This window comes from Sebastes fasciatus, chromosome 4 (genome assembly GCF_043250625.1).
Source record: "Sebastes fasciatus isolate fSebFas1 chromosome 4, fSebFas1.pri, whole genome shotgun sequence".
Lineage (NCBI taxonomy): Eukaryota > Metazoa > Chordata > Actinopteri > Perciformes > Sebastidae > Sebastes > Sebastes fasciatus.
This window is the reverse complement of record NC_133798.1, coordinates 7,994,391-8,016,631: the sequence shown is the minus strand read 5'-3', so window position 1 is coordinate 8,016,631 and position 22,241 is coordinate 7,994,391. Positions and strand designations below refer to the sequence as shown.

Here is a 22,241-nt window from a genome sequence, read left to right as displayed (position 1 = left end):
AATTAAACAGCCATTCTGATACTTGATCACTTGTACACCCGAATATTTCAGGATTTTGTTGAGCCATTACATGGAAAATTGACACTCTTAAATCATCCTATTATGTACAATACAAATACAAAATAATATTAAATAAACATTTTTATATTATTTAATTATAATATTTTTTTTGAATATATATGTTTAAGACTATTTTATCAGTCAGTGTTTACCATCTGACTATCGTCAGATATGTAGTTTATATGATCACACTGCCTGCTAGTTGTTCCACCACTACTCTCCTATAGATAATCTTTATTTTAGGTTGCATTAGATAGGTTACTGCAGCTGTTGGTTGCAGGCTCATGTAGCAGTTTGTGGTGCATTCATTGCAGCTCTCAGCTCAACCATCCACATAAATTATTAATGCTTTTTAACTGCTGTTAAAAAGAAATATGAAATATGCACTTCTGATCTATAAATTTCATTCCAGTGTCACCGCTCCATGGATTTACAATATTGCCCATCCATCCTAGCTGACAATATGCTGCAACCACAAAGTAAAAAGATTATACTTCCTCCCTCCTGTAGATTAAACACAGAAATACAGAATCCTTAGTCTGACTGCAGTAAAAATAACTCTAACGATGTTTGATATTGTCAGATCCCAAATCATCCAGAATGCACAGCTCCCATGGCTGGTTTAATTGTGTATGTGTCACTTTTTTTTCCTTCTTTTATCGGCTGTGCTAAATCACACCTGCTCCTTGCTCGTCTACGCGCGGCCACACCTAAGAGGCGCTACTGTGACACGATGCTTAATAACAATCAAGCACTCTCTCAATCTGCACCAAAACGAGCCTAATCCACTCTGACAGAGGAACACCTGATGGCCCTGCATAGCGCTCCAACAATTCCTACACAACCTAGCACACACACACACACACACACACACACACACACACACACACACACACACACACACACACACACACACACCTACACAAGTGCTGAAGGTTTTATGCCTCCTTCTTATGCTTAGTTAATCAGAGGAATACCACTTTAACAAATATGAAGTGGATCTAGTGTATGCTAATATCATTCGCTCACTTTCTCCCTGTCAGATATGATTAGGTCAGGTCCGTATCCTTACATTGATCTCAGTGCAGAGCAGACAGGCTGCTCACAGCAGACGGGCTGCTCACAGCAGCCACGGCTCTTTATCTGTGTGGTTTTGTGTACAACATTTTCATGACTGACTGAGGTTGCTATGGACCATAGGCAGCAGTAGCAGCAGGTGGCTCAGACTCAGACATTTCATTTGGAAGGCCTTTATTTCCATTAAATCTAGTCTCTTGATTTTTGAATAAGGTTGCATTTAGTTTGGGTTGCTCTTTTATTACTGGCCTCACTCATGCTTTCAGCTAGCTAGCTGTGACAGACAGGTGAGATTGCTTAAAGAGGACCTATTATGCTTTTGTACTTTTTCCCTTTCCTTTAGTGTGTTATATAGTTGTTTTGTGCATGTAAACGGTCTACAAAGTTACAAAGCATAAAGTCCACTCCAAAAGGGAGTTACTCTCCCCCACTGAAACACTGCTCCTGGACTGCCTGAAACGCCTTGAACGTGGTGATGTCACCAAGTAACACATTTGTGCACAAAACACATAATATCTGCCTAGTGGCTAGTTTTGCACGCCCTCAAACAAAGCTAATTAGAGCGGAGCTGGAGCGGAGTCCGAAGAGTTTGGTTCGGTTGACCAATCAGAGCAGACTGGGCTTTTTGGGGAGGGGGCGGGGCAGGAGCTCAAACAGAGCGTTTCAGACAGAGGGTGAAAAGAGGTGCTGCAGCACAGCCGGTGTGAAAAAAGTAAAGCATTTCAACATTGAAGCATGTAAACATGTCTCTAGTAGAAACACAAAATACAAGTATGCACCTGAAATTAAGTATAACAGGCCCTCTTTAATAGTTCAGTTTAGTTTATTACTTTATTTGACAGGGACAGTGCAGATTAATATCATTTCTGAAAATATGCCAGAAAGTTAGCCAGAAAGGCTAATTTTCATCTGTAGTTTCCGGGCAGGCAATCGTTAAAAAACACTGACGTTAGGAATAAAAGCATTGAAAATACAAGCAAAGATAATATCTGCAAATACAAACAGAGCCTGCACTAACATAGAGACAAGAGAGACAGATCTTATAACAGATAGCATGACAACACAATGTTAGGCCTGGTGAAGTGTGGATATTATGTATAGTGACTATGATAAGCAGCAGCAGCTCTTACACTAAACATAATAATGATGAGACAACAAACAACACCTCACTGTTCTAGTGTCCACAAGTTACATTTCTAATAAACCAGGCTCTTAATGTTGCGGAGAAGGAATGGTAGTTGTCAAAGTTTATTATGTTGCCTCAAGTTGTCTTATGTTACTGTAATAAAAGAGAAAAATGCACACACATTTATACTGTAGTCAAAGAAGTTATTCGATGCTGCAGACGCATACCCATTTGAAGTTGATCAATCATTATTGATTGGGCGCAGACTTCAAATTGGATACACTGTACAATATTACACATCCAAGGCTGCAGTACAGTAATGACATTAATAGAGGCAAATGCGATAATAGCTCAGATGACCGTAATCCTTGAAAGTGGGTGGGAGGTGGGAGGAAACATCCTCTGCAACCCCCCTTCTGTTTTTTTGCTGAGGACTACCAGGTTAAGAAATATGAAGTGGAACTACTATATTATAATAACATTTACTCACTTTTTTTCCCCTGACAGATATGATTAGGTCAGTACCATATGGTTACATTGATTTCTACAGCTCAGAGCAGACACGCTGCTCACACCAACTATACTGCTGCCAGCCTGCCAGCTTTTTATCTGTGTGGTTTTGTGTACATCATTTTCATGAGACTGACTGAGGTTGCAGTCCAGGATGATGTAAGCCTGTGTTAATTCAGTGTGGACAGTGCAGGCTTTGTTCTGTGCCCTTTGGTGCCGCACCAGAGCTGTGCAGGGCTCGCTTATGTGACCTCTACCATTGTAGCGCGATGTGAATTTGAAGCTTTGTTTTGCTGCTGCAGTTGAATAAAAAAAAAAAAAAAGGAAGCTGTGCAGGGGAGGAGTGAAGCATATTTTAGCTTTCCATTTGGATATTCTTCCTTTAACTTTAGCTTCCATTTTTTTGCATCATCAAGTTGTTTATTTCCCTTCCTGTGACATAATTATTCTGGTTAAGGTTTTATTCAAATATGTGTTAGACCTGCTGAAAACTCTTTTACTTTAATCTTTTTTTTTTTAAGTGCACATTTGTGAAATGCAAAGGAAGGGCAAGTAGAAGCAGACGGTCTTTGATGTTTGTGCTGCCTTAGTATTGTGTGTCAGTGCGAAATGAGATCAAGACAAAGATTTTCAGCTTACCCTTTAGTAAAGATGAGATATTTGTTGAGGAAGCCTTTGTGGTTAGACTTAATCAGCGTTTTCACGGTCTCCAACAATAATCTAAAACCACAGGTATACATTAACACAGGATGACGAGAGTCAGAACCTACTTTGCTCTATTTCCTGACCTATTTGTGGTGCATCGCTGGCATTATACAGCAGCTGCAAAAGTACAGATTTACACCCTTAATTGACAGCTCAGAGCCCCACTTACATTATACTCACCTGTTCTCAGGCTTTACGAGCTGGAAATGAATGTATTTGAATAATTTATTTGTTTTGGCAGAATTAGAATGCACTTAATGTTCCTTTTGTTTTCTCTTTAGGTCTGAGCTACAACAAACAAGACGTTTCATCTGAACAGCATGAATCCACATCCTGTTTCGACTGAATGAGTGCAAACAGTCAGCACACAGTTCACTGCTAAGCTTTCCAACCGTCCCACACAGACACCCCTGACCACCATACTGTAACACCAGCCAGTCCCTGAAAGGACAGCTTCATTACCCCGTCCACCCACCCAATTAGGAGCCAGATGGCGCTTCTGGCCAATCAAATCATGGACGCGAGGATCCTCAGCAGCATGAACGGGAGAGCAGAGCTTTCACAGTTCTTGAGAGTCGCCAATCAAAGCATCGTCTCCCAGGTAAATTCCACCCAGGACGACGGCCGCAAGAACAGGAAGTACCCCTGCCCGTTGTGTGGAAAGCGCTTCCGCTTCAACAGCATCCTCTCCCTTCACATGCGCACGCACACTGGCGAGAAGCCCTTCAAGTGCCCGTACTGCGACCACAGGGCCGCGCAGAAGGGCAACCTGAAGATACACCTCCGTACTCACAAGCAAGGCATTCTGGGTAAAGGCCGCGGGCGAATTAGGGAGGAGAATAGATTGCTTCATGAGCTTGAGGAAAGGGCGATTATAAGGGACAGGCAGACGCGAGCCGGTCATGTTAGCAATCAGCAAACATCGAATATAAATCAACTTCAAAAGCCCCAACTGTTACAGACTGTCCCGACACAACCCTTGTTCTTAACCAGCTCTGGCGCCGCAGAGAGCCAGCCACACACATCCTTATCTCCTAAGGTGACCCCCATCCCTGACGATCCCATCCAGCCCCAACCCACCGGCTTCCGCTGCTCATTCTGTAAGGGAAAGTTCAGGAAGCAGCAGGAGCTCGAGCGCCACATCAGGATCCTACACAAACCCTACAAATGCACTTTGTGCGAGTTTGCGGCCTCGCAGGAGGAAGAGCTCATCGGCCACGTCGAGACGACGCATATAACTGCCGAATCGGGCTCGGGGCAGAGGCCCGCGGCGGGGTCAGGTGACAAGAAGAAGCCAGGCGGTGAATTCCCCTGCGAGGTGTGTGGCCAGACCTTCAGCCAGGCCTGGTTCCTGAAGGGTCACATGAGGAAACACAAGGACTCTTTTGAGCACTGCTGTCAAATTTGTGGCCGTCGTTTCAAAGAGCCCTGGTTTCTCAAGAACCACATGAAGGTTCACCTCAATAAGCTGGCTGCTAAGCGTAATCTCCCCGCCGAGCATGACACTTCTGTTAACATGAATAACCTAACGCAAGACCACCAGAGCAACCTCTACTCGCAGTACATCACCCGCATTCACAACAGGTTCCTCACAGCCGAGAGAGCCGACCATCAAGACTACAACCAGATGCTAGCCACGGCAGGCGTCGACATGAAGGTTAGGGAGATGTTAGGGAGGATGATTTCCTCAGGTCCAGGCCCTCTGACAGATGCAGAGAGCTCCTCATTACTGGGTTTAAATCATCTCCACTCTCCATTGAGCTCCACTAGCATGGAATATCTGCAGAAGGTCATGTCTAACAGAGATACACTCAACAGCAGCAGCAGCAGCAGCTACCCAGGCTGGCAGATCATGACACCAGGGCTGCCTGTTGAACAGCAAATGTTTGGTGCTAAAGACCAGCAGCAGTGCTCCTCCTACCTGCCTGAGAGATGTCTCCCTGTAGGAGAGGATGGGAAAGTGTGTCTTGGCGACCCAGAGACCAAGGCCATCAGCAGACCCGGCAGCCCAGGCAGCGCGAGCCGTCACGGGCCGACAGAGATCATCACAGAGACGGGGAGCTCCCATTCTGGCAGTGGCCTCGACCATCGACTACAGTCTTCTTCTCCAGCTGCAGGTAATTCAGACAAGGAAAGCTGTTTCTTTTTCTGAAGCCTATTTTAAAATCTTAAAGAGGCGATTAAATGTGAAGATAGCAGGATTATATTATGTCTTTTGTTGCTCAGGAGGGAGCTTTCCAAAGTGTGACACCAATAACCCTGATGATGTCATCAGGGTCTAATGAATGACACTATCCAGTTACATTATGGGAACAGAAGGATCCAGTGTTTAGGGATCTTGACCCATACTAGGAATTAAAAGTCAGAATATCTCAGCCTCTGCTGTTTCGATTTTGACCATTCTTTTTTTTTAACATATGGTGGAGATACACCAAAATACGACGGATCCTATTCCTTCTCTATGGAGATCAGGAGATCCAGCCGTGCGTTGAATGATGGATCAGGCACGGCGAGTTGACTGACCAGTCGCCGTTTTTGAATTTGCACAATCGTGGCTTGACCTCAACTTTATGCAAATGAGGTCTGTCCATCGCAAGGCAGCAGGCTCGTGAAAAGTCCAATCAAACAGTCAAACTAGGCAGTGCTGATCAAATATGAATCAACATTCTGTTACTGTAATGCCTATTTCTTGCCTAAAATGTTTTCAGAAACATCTTTGAGCTTTTTCCAAAATTGCATACTATGCTCTACATACCCAATATGTGTACTATCGTTCAACATACTTTTGTGTGAATAAACAATAGTATGTATCTTTTCGGACTCACTTAGCAGTAATTTACGTTGTCACTTCCTGAGAGCCTCCTTGCCGGTTGGAGACGTGTAACCATGGTAACCCGTACCAACCTCATGTGACCAAAACGACGGTTTGTGAGAATCAAAGTCTGAATTAATTTAAAATATATATTACGCCTAGCAAAGTGGAATCTTAAACCTACATTTAAATTGAAGTGTTATTGATGTTACAGAGCTGCCCGCCGACGTCCGTTATGAACGTTGTCATCACTAACCGCATTGCATTGTGGGATATTTGTGTCGCTGTAGTGTCCAGCGTTGCATGCTGTAATATTTCACCAGAAATATTGTGCCATTTGCGTAGTATTGGTTTCATACTAAGGTTTCAGACATACCAAAAAATCTCACATACCGTTTTAGCGTACTAAATAGGATGTTAGTATGGAATTTCGAATGCAACCTAATTGTATTAAAAAAATTTGAAAGTTTGTGACCCGGCCCAATGTTTGAAACAGTCAAGCTGAAAATCAAGCACTGCCTACCGGCCGGAGCAAACACACACTATGGCTCACCAAACTCAGATCAAACAGTCAAACTAGGCAGCATGGATCAAATATGAATCAATATTCTGAGATGACTATTTCTCACCTCAAATGTTTTCAGAATTTTAGTGTACTGTTTAGGTGTAAAATGAGAAGGTTTTTCACCCGGCTGCCGTTTCGAAACCACAGTCGAACCAACACCAAGCACCGGCCACTGGCCGGACCGTTTTGGACTCTGTCACGTTTTTCCGTTTGTTGTCCGGATTTGGTGTATCTGCACCATTATTCTTACGTTGAAGTTGTTTTGGTTTGTTTTGCCTTTAATTGACAGTAGACAGATCAGGCAGACAGGAAATGCAGCGAGGGAGACCTGGATTCGAACCAGAAACCTTGCGGTTTGCATGGTTTAATCTGTCTCTTGCAAGTCCCCCAACTTTATGGAAGTGACATACTGAAGTTGGAGTCACTGGAGTTCCCCTTTAATACTTTGTCAGTTTTTTTCATGTTCCTATTCTGAGAATTGATATGAGGTAAAACGACATACCTCATTACAGTGAAATCAGTTTAGAATATTACAACAAAGGATCACATTTCTGCATCTCATAATCTTTTCTATATGTTTTTTTTTTAATATATATATATATTTATAAAGTGGCTAAGTGGCCACTGTGGCCTTATCTTTCTTCCCACTTAGTGTAGGTGGACATGACGCTGCAGGGTCAGCAACACCACCACAGATATTACTGTCATCCACAAGGACTTAGTCTTCCTTTAAAAGATAATGGCATCATGTTGAATTGTAGGGATAATTAGTACCCTCTATTTTATATCCGTCACATCCCCACCCCTTGCCTACGGGGGCACAAGATGTTAATGCATGCCATCTGGTGTTTTTAATGATTTGATATATACCACCCAGTGATTTTTATGATTTGATCTACCACCTGGTATTTTTATTGATAGTCTTCTGTTCCACCTGGTGATTTGGATGATTCGGCTCTCTGGGTAAATGTCTTTCTTGTCATGGCATCCTGCTAACATGTTATCATGAGCCTAAATTACTGCTATAACAGCGTTGTTGTTAAGAGAAGAAAAATAAATCCAAACTTTTTGTTCTGTTCTTTCCTTGCTCACGACTATGCTAATATTTTTTCCGTTGGAGTGCTGCTGTTATGTACGTCCAAGTCTGATGCGCTCTAGTGGGATTTCATCCAGCATCCTCTGAAATGATGGCCGTATAGCAGAGATAAATGGATCAGGTTTAATCTCATTAGATGTTTTGTTGCCATATTGTACACACATACTGGTATCTGCATTATTTACATGTAAATGCTCGCCGTTTATGGCCAAATCCCTCTCTGGTTGCTCTTTAAGAAACATATTCAAGCTCTGTTGTTTTTACTTTCCCTCTCCTCCCCTATCTCCGAGACCATACGGTGTCACTTCCAGAAACATTTATGATCGCTGGCTAGCTGAGGATTTGAGTGCACGCAGTTCTGGGATGGCACATTCAGTATCAGACTCTAATTTCAGTCAATATTAAGCATGGAAACTAATTCATTGTAAAGGTCAGGCGTCATTGCTTTAGTCAATGATGGATCCGGCAGGCTCTCTCCCCCCCCCTCTCCTCTCCTCCTCTCTTCTCTGTTCTTAGTCTTGTGTAATGGTAGACTCACTCTGGGGGCTTAGCACCGCATTGTTTAGCTCTGACAATATATCCCAGAGACCTCTGCAGCTGCTCCCTGCGCTCACAATGACAGATTAATTAACACAATCACACGCTGCTGGCCCTGGCTCAACACACAGGTCTGCTGCGGGACAGATAGGTAAATCCTACACATATGGAGAACACGCACCACTTGATGAGGGTTTAATAACAGGGATAAGTTTTTTCGGAGGTGGGGGGGTTGTAACTGATCAAGTCTGTCTGTCTCGACGGTTTGGACGTGGAGGAAGAGAGAGGGGGAGCGAGAGAGAGCGAGTGTTTTCTAATTCAGGAGAGCAGAGATGCCGAGGAAGAATTACCACTGCCAGATGTTCAGCTTGAGGAACATTGATTAGTCCAGAATTACTGGCTGCATTATTCATAGTCAGCCTATGGTGGTCATGAAGTTATTGATGTTCTCAATATGGATAGCAAATATAGTACAGTCATGGCTGTCAGGGTGAGAGACGGCTGCTTTTGCTCGATACATTCCAGATACAGTGCTGGATTTAGATTTTTAACTACAAATATCTTAAATTAGAAATCACGCTTTGGATTTCAATGGAAGGCGTGTGTCACGAATTACTTCTCTCAATATCTCATCACTTTGACTTTAATTATAATCTGAGATTAAGACTAACGACTCTTCTTAAAATGATAAACTAATGAAGGGTGCATGCTTCGGGCCTCTGACCTACATAGGGCCCAGCTCAGAATAAAAACATGCCTAACAAACATAAAATGCTCTGACAGTTATTAATTAGGCCCATTCAATACTCTTAACCTCGAGGTCAGCGAGCAGACACCATGTAATGATGTTGTCCCCACATGTGTTTTGTCCCCTTATTTCCTGCTTTTACACTTCTTTCACTGTAAGCGCGTCACAGCTAAGAGAGTCTGAAATGATAAGCGTCTGTAAAACTCTGAATGGTAATATGAGCAACGGTTTACCCAGAAACACAGATAAAGCAAACTGCTGTGCAGAGTATCACTTTCCATTTGGCTTGTTCCAGTTACATCAGTCTATTCTTTGTGATTGCTGACAGTAAAAGCATCTTTTAAGCGAACTGGGTCCTTATCTAACTCTGCCCTATGTCTGGTTTAACAGATTCAGAGATCACACTCCGTCTGACTGGTTTGTCTAAACTGATTACCTGTTGGCTTTTCCGTCTCCCTCTCACTTCTGTCTTTTAATCCTCTTTTTAATTATTATTGCAGATATGAGGCTCAAATTAAGCTCAAAATGCTTGTTTTCCTAGCATGCAGATAAAAAGATTTACCCAGGGAGTTCTGAACACCTGCCTTGAAATATTGTTCCACCGTCTCCTGAATGCCATTTGGCTTAATTGACTTGGAAACGTCCCAAATGCGTCATTGACTATGTGGTCTAATTAATATTAATAATATATGCTATTATAAACATCAAAGAACATCTGGTGCCCCTGTTTTTCTCACTAGTCTTGTGTGCGACTCTCTCTCTCTCTCTCTCTCTCACTCTGTTTCATCTTAAACCAAACCAGCAACCATGTATCTCTGTTTTGCATTTCAGGTGCTTGATTGCATATATAAAAAGAGCCAAAAGCTCACTGTATATATACAGTTTGATATCTACAATATAACTGCCAAATGCCTATGTAAGCATATAGTATGTGAGCCCGTGATTGCATTGACGGTGATGTATGGTTGTAAATCTTAAAAGCTTATTTCCATATGAAATGAATCACTCGTCCAAGCCCAGCTGCATGCTTTTTCCATAGACACGGCTCACTTGAGGCATTTATTTATTTATTTATTTACCTTTTTTCTCCTCCGCCTTGCACATCCAGTAAGGGCGGATAACTCACACGCATCACTTCATTAGATGCTCTGTGTTAGGTGAGAGAGGCTGGGGTTCGTAATGATGCAGTAATTGGAGTTTTGGTTGATAAATCTAAGCTCTAAAATTACTCCCCTCACATAATGTGAGCCTCGGCAGTGTAAGTAAATCTTAAACTGATTAAGTTAGCATGAACCAGGCAATCACAAAGATGGCACCCGTCCAAAGGAAGAGGGGGAAAAAAGAGGCAGAGTCTTCATTCTTTGTATTGTTTTACAGCTCTCGTGTAGGCTGGCAAATGGGTTCAGGAAGGTCCACGCTGAAAGATGAGGTCAGATATGTGTGTGTTTTTCTGCATTTGGAGCCGGCCGGTAATGTCATCGTAATTTAAGCCACAGAATAATTGAGATATATGGCGTGTCTGAAAGAGTTCCATTAAGCTTGTTTGGATTTTTTTTTGTCTGTTACTGGAGACAAGGGTGTGGCACCGTTGAAGTGTCTTTCCCGCTCTTGCACGCCCACACGCGTTCAATGTACGCAGACATTAAATCGAACATACTGTGTACACACATATACAGTACAAACAGGGGTGACTGCCTTCGGTTCAGGGGCACGGATTTGCCATTTCAGCAGTGATTTTTCAATTCCATTAGCCTCAGCTCTATTTAGGTAATATGTGGGTGCTATTTTATGGCTTTGTACATTTGAAAAGTCAAACACGGCCCTCCTTTTACTCCAATTCACCTCACAAAGGTGGGTTTTTCTATTAAAGTTGGAAACAAAGTAAAGTAACAACTACAGATCATTAGATTCAGATTTACCTCAGAGAATTACCTCAGGGTCAGATCTTGAGGTGTATGAAATTGATATTTCTCTGGCGGGGATGAATCGCTGTTGTAACTCAGATATTAGTCCATTAAAGAAGAACAATAAGGCATCACTATGCATAGAATTAAATTAATGGTGGTGGGTTTATCTCCTCATCCCAGACGCATCCCTAAAAGACACAGTATAATGTATGACCTGACCTTCAAATGCCAGGAGAGTGTTGGGCAATAAACTGCCAATATTTGTGGCTTAATGGCGTCGGATGACTTTTACTGTAATTGGAATGGCAGCGAAACAGCTGGGCTGTTTAAAGACAGTGCAAGGCTGAGGTCTCAGACAATCACTAACTCAAAATGGTCACAGGGAGTGTGTTTAACCCTAGAGGGAGTTTCTGTGATAGCTGTAATGATTAAACTGTAGGTAAACAGAGGGAAGAAGACATTTAAATTACCTTTAATTAAAAGTTATGGTGAGCCGGATCAAATCTTGTTTCCAGATGGATATTTTTCATTGGCTAAAAGGAGAAAAATCACCCTTTGTCATTCCCCACAATAATACACTTTGTACTTTTTGAATTATGGTTCCAACATGCCATTCTTCAAGTGTGAAGCAAAAATAAACTCAGCCATAGTGCACGGAGCGGTTAATCAGAACTGCTCACATGTTGGACTTCGTTATTTCTGACTGGGGAACCCACTTACTGGTTTTGATGGAATGGGGTTCTCGTCTGCGACATCTGCCTTGTTCTAGTTGCTTTTGAATTTGACTGTTTATTATTTCTGGAAGAATCTTGTTTGGTGTTAACATCTTTGGGTGTATTTATTGCACATGGTGGTGGCGTCCATACTGTAAAATGATGGATCACTGGAGCTGAAAGCTGATTACAAGCTTGATTTACTGCAGGGCAGCGCTTAAATCATTCAACTCAGCCTGGTGTGGGATTGCAACATTTTTCATGTTTAGACAACGGTTGTTGGTACATACTTTTCTCAGAACAGAGTGCTCAGTATGCCTCATATACACATAGTTTCCTAATTTGATTTTGTGTCTGTGCTGTTCTTGTCTGTGTTAGGTGAGAAAGTCTACAGGTGTCCACTCTCCGGTGACTATGCCGCCGCACAGACAGCCTCCCTCGGCTTCCATCTGGATCGCTACCACTTCCCCCACTGGCAAAACAGCAGGGATCTCTCCTCTCCACTGCAGCCCACCAGCAGCAGCAGCTCCAGCCCCAACCCCAACCACAAGCTCAGACCCAGATCCAGGGAGGACTGGAGCCCAGCCCACTACCTTGGTCTGGAGAGCCACGGTGAAAACGCCCTGCTCATCAACAAGCAGCCCGACCTCACTGACAAAGACGCAGGTGCAGACGGCTCTTTATCTGCCCAAACCAGGAAGTCCCAGTACGAGCCTTTAGATTTGTCTGTCAGGCCGGAGTCTGTCATGTCTCATTCAGGCATGTCTCCGGCCGTACTGGTACAGATGTCTGGCGTTTTTAGTAACGGACTCTCCTCCTCCATCGCCCGCCGGCTACAAAATTACTCTAACGCAGCAGCTGAACTCGGCGTGAAACCTGCATATCAGTGTGACCTTTTGGTGCAGGGAACAAAAGAGGAGATGAACGCGCAGAATGCGGGTCACGACGGTGAAGGTGAATTTGAGAAATCTGAGCAAGGGTGGGAGGACGAAAATGCTGCCAAGTGGAAGATGCTGAAAAATAATATCCTGGAGCCAGAGGAGCTGGGGCAGCAGGCCGATTTCCAAAGTCCCGGCGAGAAGAAGCCGGGACCTTGGGGCAGAGCGGTGGCCGAATCTCCCATCTCATCTCTGGAGAACTTGACTCCAGGACAGGCGGATCAACTCCAGCACCAGGGCGGCCTGCTCTCCTTCCTCAGATCCCAGGGGAACCTGGGCAGCACACCTGCCAGCGCACACAAAGCGGGTCTGAGCGATGGGGGGAACATGGAGAAAGATGTTGCAGCAGGTGAGCATCAGCTTATATATCATGTATGTTAAATGCAGCTGTCACAGTTATCAAGATGAAGCCAGGGCTGCCTTCACATATGAAAGTATCTACTGCCACCTAGTGGACAAAGACTGGTCCTTTCCCCCATCTTGTTATCTCCTTTCAAATGCTTCGTACCACCCCATCTGAATTTGATAGACCACTGCATATGGCCATATAACAATATTACAATTGGTTAACTTCTAAATATAAGTGGCTGACTAGCATGTGTGACATTGTGAGCCTCAAGGTTGCTGCTGTAGAAATCAAAAAAAAGTTTTTGGCAGTATCTCCACCCTCATCACCTGACAGAGGAAGTGTGAAGAGCGAGTGTGAGCGTGTGAATAAATCATGCCAATTACAAACAACACGCTTCCTTTATACTTATAGCACTTTAGTTTTTTTTTTTTTCTTCTTCCCAGATCTTATCTCTGATCTCGAATGAGGGCTAAAGAAGACACAGGTGTGTGCCACTGATTACCCCTACACTTTAAAGGATGATATAATCTCCTCGTCTGATAGGTTACAAATCACCCAAGCCAATGGAAGCCCACTGATGGAGAGGCTTAAACTCTTGTGCTGGTGTGATACGCTCGCCGAGTGCAGATTTAATAATGCTGTCTCTCAAGAGAGGGAATCCAACAGCTGGGGTCTTTGATATGCATGTATTATGAGTGCAACATGATACACCTTCCCTCTGATCCCCCTCTTATTCAGAAACTCAATATGTTCATGTGAAAGACAGGAAAGTGCCTGTCAACTCCATTAGGGATTAACATCTGTTCCCTTTCTTTATGATTCTAACAGCAAGATGTAGTTTTCTATTTGATTGTACAGATGGTTATTATAATATGCCGAAAAGCAGCCCTCTCCTTCAACTCCTGTCATGGCCATCGCGCTGTTCCTGTTTCTTTTCTTGCTTTTATTGCGTATAAAGCCGTTTGAAATGACAAAAATAGATTGCATTTAGAAAAGCTGGTCGTCTCTGAAGCAAACCTCACGTTTTAAATTCCTTTTAACAATCTAAGAACAATTGGCATTTGAACCGTTTTTTTACCTCAACTTATTATACTGTGACTGTTAGTTGTGTTTCTCAGCAGTCTGATCAATGTATTTGTCTACTGCGCAGATTATTTCAAGGGTTTCAAGCAACCCTTTTGCCTTTTGTTTGCCTCAGATTGATCCTCCATATTTGTCCCTCTCCCCGAGGAGGTAGACATCACAGACACAATAAACACCTGTCAGTCAAACTGGACATTGAGACGAGTAGCTGACATTGAGAGTCCATCGAGTGTCCTCTAAAACTGAACCAAGCAGGTGGCCCGGCAGCCTGTCCTGTCTGCAGCGCTGACCAGGTGGCTTTGTCATGGGGCTGTCTCCTGTTGCCCCCCATCCTCTCCATACTGTATGGCACGTCGAGTGGCATGGTGACATATTGCCGGGCAGTTTGGACATGGAGTGATGTGTTTGTGATGACAGTTCAGGTCGGCTCCAATGTGCCAGCAGTGGTAATTGGCCAGATGGTGACCTCTGGTTGAACCTGTCTGCATGCTCATTAGTCTCACTGAGTCCCTCCCTTGTGTTTTTAACTGAAACTCTCATCTCTGCACTGCTTTGACTACACCACAAGATGGCAACATTTACCACCCTATCAGTTCATCTGTGATAAAGCCTCTGGATATTTCTGCACCAGGTATTATGGCATGCATTCATTTTTCACAGGCACAATTAGGACAACTATTTTTGAGATGTGGCGCCATGGATGCGCCTTGAGGTTTAGAGTATTATCTAACTTTAAAAAACAGTTAACCAGTTAACTAAACCAGCCGTGTCTTCTGCGAGGCCTCCTAGACGCATGAGAACAAGTGAATATGAGAAGATCGATAAAGAAAGGATTAAGAATGAAAGAACAACGGAGGACAGAGAGAAAGAAAGGGCCCTGATTTGAAAGGTTGAAAGGGGTGAGTCATTATCTCATTGTCTGACCTCTGTATACCCTCCGCGGAGAGGGTGACAGAGAAAGGAGAGAGAAAAGGAGCGAGAAAGATCACCATAGATGGAGATAGATGGAGCGACAGCGAGGTGAAAGAGGAGCGGTAGTGCGGCTGTCTCCATGAGCAGATGTCGTTTGAGGGCAGCGAGAGGGCAGCGCGGCCTGCCTTTGTGCCGCGCTTCTCCCCATAGAGATAATGAAGGGTGGAGCACTGGGAAGGATGTGCAGTCATCACTCACTGTCTGTGTGCCATCAGAGCTCAGCCCTGTGTCATCCGTCACCATTCAGCTCCTCTGGCCCCCGTCGGCCCCGCCACTGTCATCATGGTCATTATCTCAGCCTGTGACACACAACACACTCTCACCGCACACACACACACACACACACACACGGGAATACATGCGTGCAGGTGCAAACATATGCATGTGTACAAACTCACGCAAATATGCACTTAGGTAGAGCAGGGTTTGGTTTGACATGTTTGATATTAGTGACCACAATATCTGAGTTTCAATACCAAAATCAATGATAAAAGAATTATACCTTTCTTTGACACAAAAGAAGCCAAAGTTCTCAAATGTTAAATGTTGGTTACACACAACCCATACAACAACTTAGCATGAATTGCAAAATTATTATTTGAATCAGTAAATATCTGTTTAAAGCAGAGGCTTTCAAAGTCTGAGACTGTGGGCCTCCGCTCAGACAAAGCTTGGAAAAAGGTGCCACCCTCATTCCCCCTTAGTTTTGCTCAGTTCCTGTATGCTTATGAGATCATGATTATGTTATTTGATCCCATAGACACTCAACAATTGAGCTGAGATAGCCTAATATTGCTGTTTGACATACAGTAACTTCAGACTATACCAAATCCATCAAAGTTTTTAGTTTCTGACTCTGGCAAACTGGGAAAACAGTGAAATTCCCCAAAACTACTCTGAACTATCTCTTTAACCAAATCACACACATTCTATGTGGTCTTTTGATAACTAATGTAATATTTTTTCACTTCCATTCACTGAGCTTCCCATCGCTGAAACTGTTTGGAGCCCCCCTGGGGAGGCCCGCCTCACTCTCTGAAAACCTCTGATTAAAGAATACAGAAAGAAGAAAACAAATCTGCCCATAAGTTTACCCACAACAGACTCTCCTACTGACACATTTTGTTTTAGTACCGCAATAATACTACTATAGTCACAGCCCTACAAACCTATATTTAAAGGAATAGTTTGACATTTTGGAAAATACAGTTTACGCTCTCTTGCTGAGAGTTAGATGAGAAGAAGACACCATTCCCCAGCGTTGCCAGAGGTACGATAATTATCGTATTTGTACGATAATGTTGCCCTCTGTACAATCAATAATGCCAAAAGTACCACAATGTAGCTACGATAATTTGACCATTTTGTGAGGCTTACAATTAGTAGTTGGTTTGAGTCTGTGTCGTCTCATTTGAATTCATTCCCGGATAGTTTCTACGTCTGTGTTTACACATCTCTTCTCACGTGACCTCTTTCCAGCCAATCATGCTTGACGTAGGCTATGATGTTGATGAACGTGACTCGCGAGCACGGCTGTCGTTCTCTCTCCTGCTGCTTGACGCTCATTTGAGACTTTGCACGAGAGATGGTTTTGAATGCATCAGTATGCCCAGTTATTATTATTTAGTTAGCTATATCTTATGGCCTTAACTGTTTTCAAGCAGAATATGAACAGGCATCCAGTCGTGCTGTCTTGTAATTTAATTTTGTAATAGTAGGCGATTACAAAAATTGTCAGACTGATGGACTTATGGATGCTTAACCTCTTCAACGCATCGTAGCTATGTCAGCTTCCTTTAAAAAAACAAAACGATATGGGTAGATTTGCAGGTGTGTCAAAAGGTCAATTAAATATGCATTTTGTAAAATTACACATTTATGTCTATTTGTTCTTGTGGTTATGACTCACGTACAGGAATTTTCCTCAAAATATGATAATTTTAAGCCTCTGGTATGATAGTTAAACATTTCCGATCTGGCAAAGCTGCCACTCTCATATTTATCCATTAAATATGGAGCTACAGACAGGAGAGACAGGAAACAGGGAAACAGCCAGCCTGGCTCTGTCTGAAGTTAAAGAATCTGCCTACCAGCAGCTCTAAAGCTCATTAATAAACACGTTATATCTTGTTTGTTAAATTTGTACATAAACCTGAGAATACGACACATTATGGTTTTACAGAGAGTTCCGTGCTGGACTCTTTCATGGCGGGTGTAAGTGACTTTGCTAAAATGAAGTCTGAGGAGGCAAGAAACACAAGTGGTCAAACGATCATACAGCTTTTAAACAAACTCCCAGGTTGGCTTAACTTTTTTTTTGAAAGACAAAGTATAAGGTGAACGATAGAATTACTACCCAAACTGTCCATTGTAAACATCCATCACAGTTTATAGATTGACCTCCTGGTTCATCTTTGACCCAAGCATAAATGCCAGATGCTATAGAAGTTTCCTGTGATTTTCCTTGGATAATCTGGCTGCATACTGTTAGTTTGTTTACTATCTGTCTGACTGTCTGACTGCTCGTGTTTCTTGTCTGACTTCGTTATAGTGATGTCGCCGTGTTCCCAGATCTCAGCAATTACTTTGGTGAGTATAATGTTATCATAACGATGCAAATAATGCCCAAAATTGCCCAAAAGGCCCAAGTTGTAATAAACCAGAACTGTCCTTTAATCCAGTCCAATGTCAGTATTATCCAGAGTCAAAGTCGACAATCACTCATACTGTTCTTCTTCCTTCACTCTTTCTCTCAACACCACACAATCCCACCCCTCTCATTTCCTGTCTATTTGTGTATCCGGGTGTGTGTACATGTATGTGCGTGTGTATGTGTGTGTTTGTGCGTGGCTGGTCTGAAGCTGTGGCTCGAGCAGCCTATGAATGGAGGATCATGTGGTGAAGAGATGGATGGCTCCAAGCCCACTGCTGTCTCCTCTAATTGTAAAATATTAGTTACATTAGACTGGCCTGTGATTAATGGAACTTATTTGGAGGTTGCCCTCTCTTGGACCTCCCCTCTCCTCTGGTGGGAGGGAAGGAAGAACAGCAGACCCAGGGAGACGAGGAGGGAGGGAAGGAGGGAGGCGAAGAAAGGCGATAGAGGCAGCCAGCGAGGGGGGGGGGAGACAAGCAGGGCAACAAGGCGACTGATGTAGACGCGAGACCTTTTGGCTTATTATTAACTGACTTTATGGAAGCGTAATGGGCTCCGGGATTGTTCACATCGTCTGAGTGCATTTACAAGACTTTAACAAGATTGAGGGAAATCTCTCAAGTTACAATGGATGTGTAAAATTGGGGAAAGTGGGGATTTTTCAGTCCCCCACAGCAATTTAATAAGTGAGATTAAGAGATGCACAGAATTAGAGATGTTTCTTTTTTTTGCTGTCCAGCCCTATTTCCTGTTTTTCTGCTTGAGGCTTGGAGAAGTTTAAGTAAGACAGGTGGAGTTTAACACCACAAACTGCTCCGTACCTGGATTTTGACAGAGCTTTTCTTTTACTATTGTTCCTCCCAGACAACTCCCCCTCCCTCCCTCAATAAGACTACTCTCTCTCTCTCTCACACACACACACACACACACACACACACACACACGCACACACACACCCTCTGTGCCATCCTGATGATATTCAGATGTGTCAGGCCTTATCCTCTCTCTCTCTCCGACTGGTGTGTGAATGCCTGTGTGTGTCCTTTACGGCCATCAGGTTATTATACACCAACAGATGGAGCATTACCTTTTATTGCTCGCACCGTCTGTGAGTTTTCCCACTTTTCCCCCCCAAAAACACCTTTTTTATGTAGATGTGAAAGCGAGTGTTCAGCTGCGTGCAGCTGTCTCGGCTCTGATGAGGAGCATGATAGAGAGGAAGAGGCGAGGGCGGGGTGAAAAGGCTGAGACAGCCCTCAGTTTTTGGGAAGTGATGTCAAATGACATCAGCACATAATGGTTTACTGTAACCATGAATCACAGAAAAACACATTAAAGCGTTAGACAGAGGGGGGAAAGAAAAAGTCATTATATGAAGTAACATCTCAAAAATAGCACAGCAGTGAGCAAGGACACATGGCTGTCTAGGTAGACAGGTAAATGAGTCATCCGGCACAGTTTTGGTTTTGATCTTATAGCTACACCTTCGGGCATTGGTGTTATACTGATTTTTATTGAGGTCAGATAAACTTCTGGAAGCTATTAACAGTTTGCTTTGTTGTTTGTATCTTAAAGGTACACTCTGTGCTCTGTCATGGAGGTTCTCATTATTTGTAGTGGAGTTATGTAGCGGGCGCTAAAGAGGGGGACAGACAGGAAGTTTTGGCATGCCTTGCCTCCCAGCTGCAGACGTCTGTCATTCCTCAACTCAACACTTGTGTGTGTTTATTTGTCTGTGTGTGTGTGTGTGTGAGGCTGTGTTTGTGTTGTGAGCAGGAAATATGTTACAATGAATCAGAACTTGCTGGCCTTTTTATAAAACCCTGTCAGCCCATGAAGTGTCACAGTGTTGTGTTAAAGCCGAAGCGTTAGAAAGTGCAAATTGTTATTATGAGGCCACAGTTTTAGACTGTTATTTTGACATTTCTCTACAAAACCACAGTGACTTTAGCAACACTAGAACTAACAGGAACCCATCGAAACTTCATTGTACGTGTGGTTTTGTGACTTCTCACCTGCTGACATCTGGTCTAGAATACTGGAAAAAATTATCTGCTAAAAAATTATATTTAAAGAGGACCTATTGTGCTTATTTTTCAGGTGCATACTTATATTTTGGGTTTCTACTAGAAAATGTTACATGCTTTAAAGTTCAAAAAACACTTTACTTTTCTCATACTCTTTTCACCCTCTGTCTGAAACCCTCTGTCCCCCTTCAGAAAAGCCCAGCTCGGATTGGTCAGCTGGCCCACTCTGTTGTGATTGGTCAACTGAGCCAAACTCTTCTTCTCTTTTGAGGGCGTGCCAAACTAGCCGCTAGGCGGGTATTATGCAAATGCATGCACCCTCTGTCTGAAACGCTCTGTTTGAGCTAGCCACTAGGCAGATATTATGTGTTTTGCATACAAATGTGTTACTTGGTGACATCATCACGTTACAGAAGAAAAGGCAGGACTTCGAGCAAGGTGTTTCAGGCAGTTCAGGAGCAGTGTTTCTGTCTCTTTTTGGCATGGACTTTGGGCTTTGTAACTTTGCAGACATTTTACATGCACAAAAAACTATATAACACACTAAAGGAAAAAGGAATAAGCACAAAAGCATAATAAGTCCTCTTTAATATCCAGAATTATAAACATACATTTTTCACAGAACTCAATCTCACCCTGCTCATTTTCACAAACATTCAGTGAAGTTTTGTTTAGAGCCAGAGCTGTTGGTCTGTTTTAATTTGACTGGCTCACAGTGATCAGCTGGGACTAGGTTGGAGTACTGTGTCAGTATTAAGTCTGTTTTCTCTGTGTCCCTTCTTTGTCTTTGTCCAGCTCGGAAGCCATTCCAGTGCAGGTACTGCCCCTACAGCGCCTCCCAGAAGGGCAACCTGAAGACCCACGTCCTCTGTGTCCACCGCAAGCCCTTTGACAACAGCCTCTACCCGGACCGCCGCCTCCGACGCTCGCACGCACCCCAGAGGCCCTCCAGATTTCCTCAGAGCATCACGAGAGATAACCGTGCGCCAGGAACAGACCAGATCGGCATTACATCACTCTGTGGGACTTGATGTTGTCATGGCAACAGCAGATACAGACAGTTATGATTATTGTTTTAGCTTCACCTCGGAGGGGTTAGGATGATTGAAATTGTTTAAAAAAAAAAAAAAAAGAAGTTAACAACCAACCTTGATGTACATTCCAGTGTTTACTTGAAGAGCCACAGTACGTATTTATCTGTAGCAAAGAAAAAGCTGCCTATAATAATAATAAAGTCCGTTGTGATGTGAAAGTGTAGCCAGGGTATTTAGTGCCGTTCATTTTGTCAAAAGTGTCCAAAACGATTTACTTGTGTTTACATGCATCTATCAGCTCAACACTTGTCTGATAGGGAGAATGTACCGTGCCTGCCCAAAGCACTTGTTCTTTCATCCAGTAAATACCCTGTGTTACATTTTTTGTAAATATCGCTCGATTTCCCTTCCAGTCCAGAAGTCTTGTCTATCTGTCAGGATATGGTGCCAGATGTTCGGGCTTTAATCGCGGCAGATGTAATGAAGTAGAATGTTGCACATCGGAGCTTCCATTTGTTCTGGATTCCACTCCAGGGAGAAAGCCTCTCTCACATATAATTATTGCCCATTAACTCCTATGCTTCATGCCCTCGTGCTGGAACAATGCTCAATTAAGGGGAACCAAGGAAATGGAAAAACTGCAGAGATGCATTGATAGTACATTCAAATCCTTTTTTTTCCCTACTTTTTTTTGTAAATGAGTGGTTCCACCCATGTGTGTGTGTACCAGATCTGCCCACTAGTATGAAATAGGCCCAATCAACACGGCTATTGTATGCTTCCGCTACCACGTGTGGTGATTTTAGCATGATCTGAGCTGCCTCCGCCTCCCGTGCCAAAAGCCTGCCTGTACGCCCAGAGATCACCTTGGGCAGCTGTGTGCCTGTTCAGCCGGGGCCTCGTAGCCACAGCGATGTGACTTTGACTGACAGTCGGCCTGACAACTCCATTCATGCGCCACCTGCTAGCTGTCAATCAGGGTGGCCATCCCGGGGCTATTGACGGAGCTGTCAGCCTGTGTGAGATGTGTCTGTCAAAGCCCACCCACTCTGCCACTCTGTCTCCCTGCCCGGGCAGTCTGACATTCGTTTACTGTCCACCTTCCATCTCTCTCTCTTTCTTCCACTCCCTGTCCGTCCGTCTCCTGCCTGTTTCCCTTCAGAGACACTCCAGCCCCCTTAATCCCCGATCCAATCACAGATTCTTTGGGTACACATTTGTCATCCTCAAACCCTCTGGTTTTTGTAATGGACTGCTTCGCAAACACTTCTGCAGGTGACTCGTGCCTGATATACATGTGGTTTTTATCGCTGCTCCTTGTATTTG

The 22,241-nt window shown here is 43.5% G+C and overlaps 1 protein-coding gene across 3 annotated transcripts in view; it reads left to right on the top strand.

The window, feature by feature from the left end:
• LOC141765645 (zinc finger protein 536-like) overlaps positions 1–21,138 on the top strand; it is a 28,809-nt gene extending 7,671 nt beyond the window's left edge. The window contains exons 2-6 of one of the 3 annotated variants that reach the window (XR_012593539.1): positions 3,760–5,595; positions 12,235–13,143; positions 13,587–13,627; positions 17,750–17,787; positions 20,677–20,755. Coding sequence is in view for 2 of the 3 variants with exons in the window: in XM_074631763.1 (XP_074487864.1) it covers positions 3,969–5,595; positions 12,235–13,143; positions 20,677–20,912 (2,772 nt within the window). In the remaining variant the exon portion in view is untranslated. Of the gene's footprint in view, positions 1–3,759; positions 5,596–12,234; positions 13,144–13,586; positions 13,628–17,749; positions 17,788–20,676 lie in introns of all 3 variants that reach the window. The other 2 variants (XM_074631764.1, XM_074631763.1) reach the window with 2 other exon arrangements.
• The last annotated feature ends 1,103 nt before the right edge of the window (positions 21,139–22,241 follow it).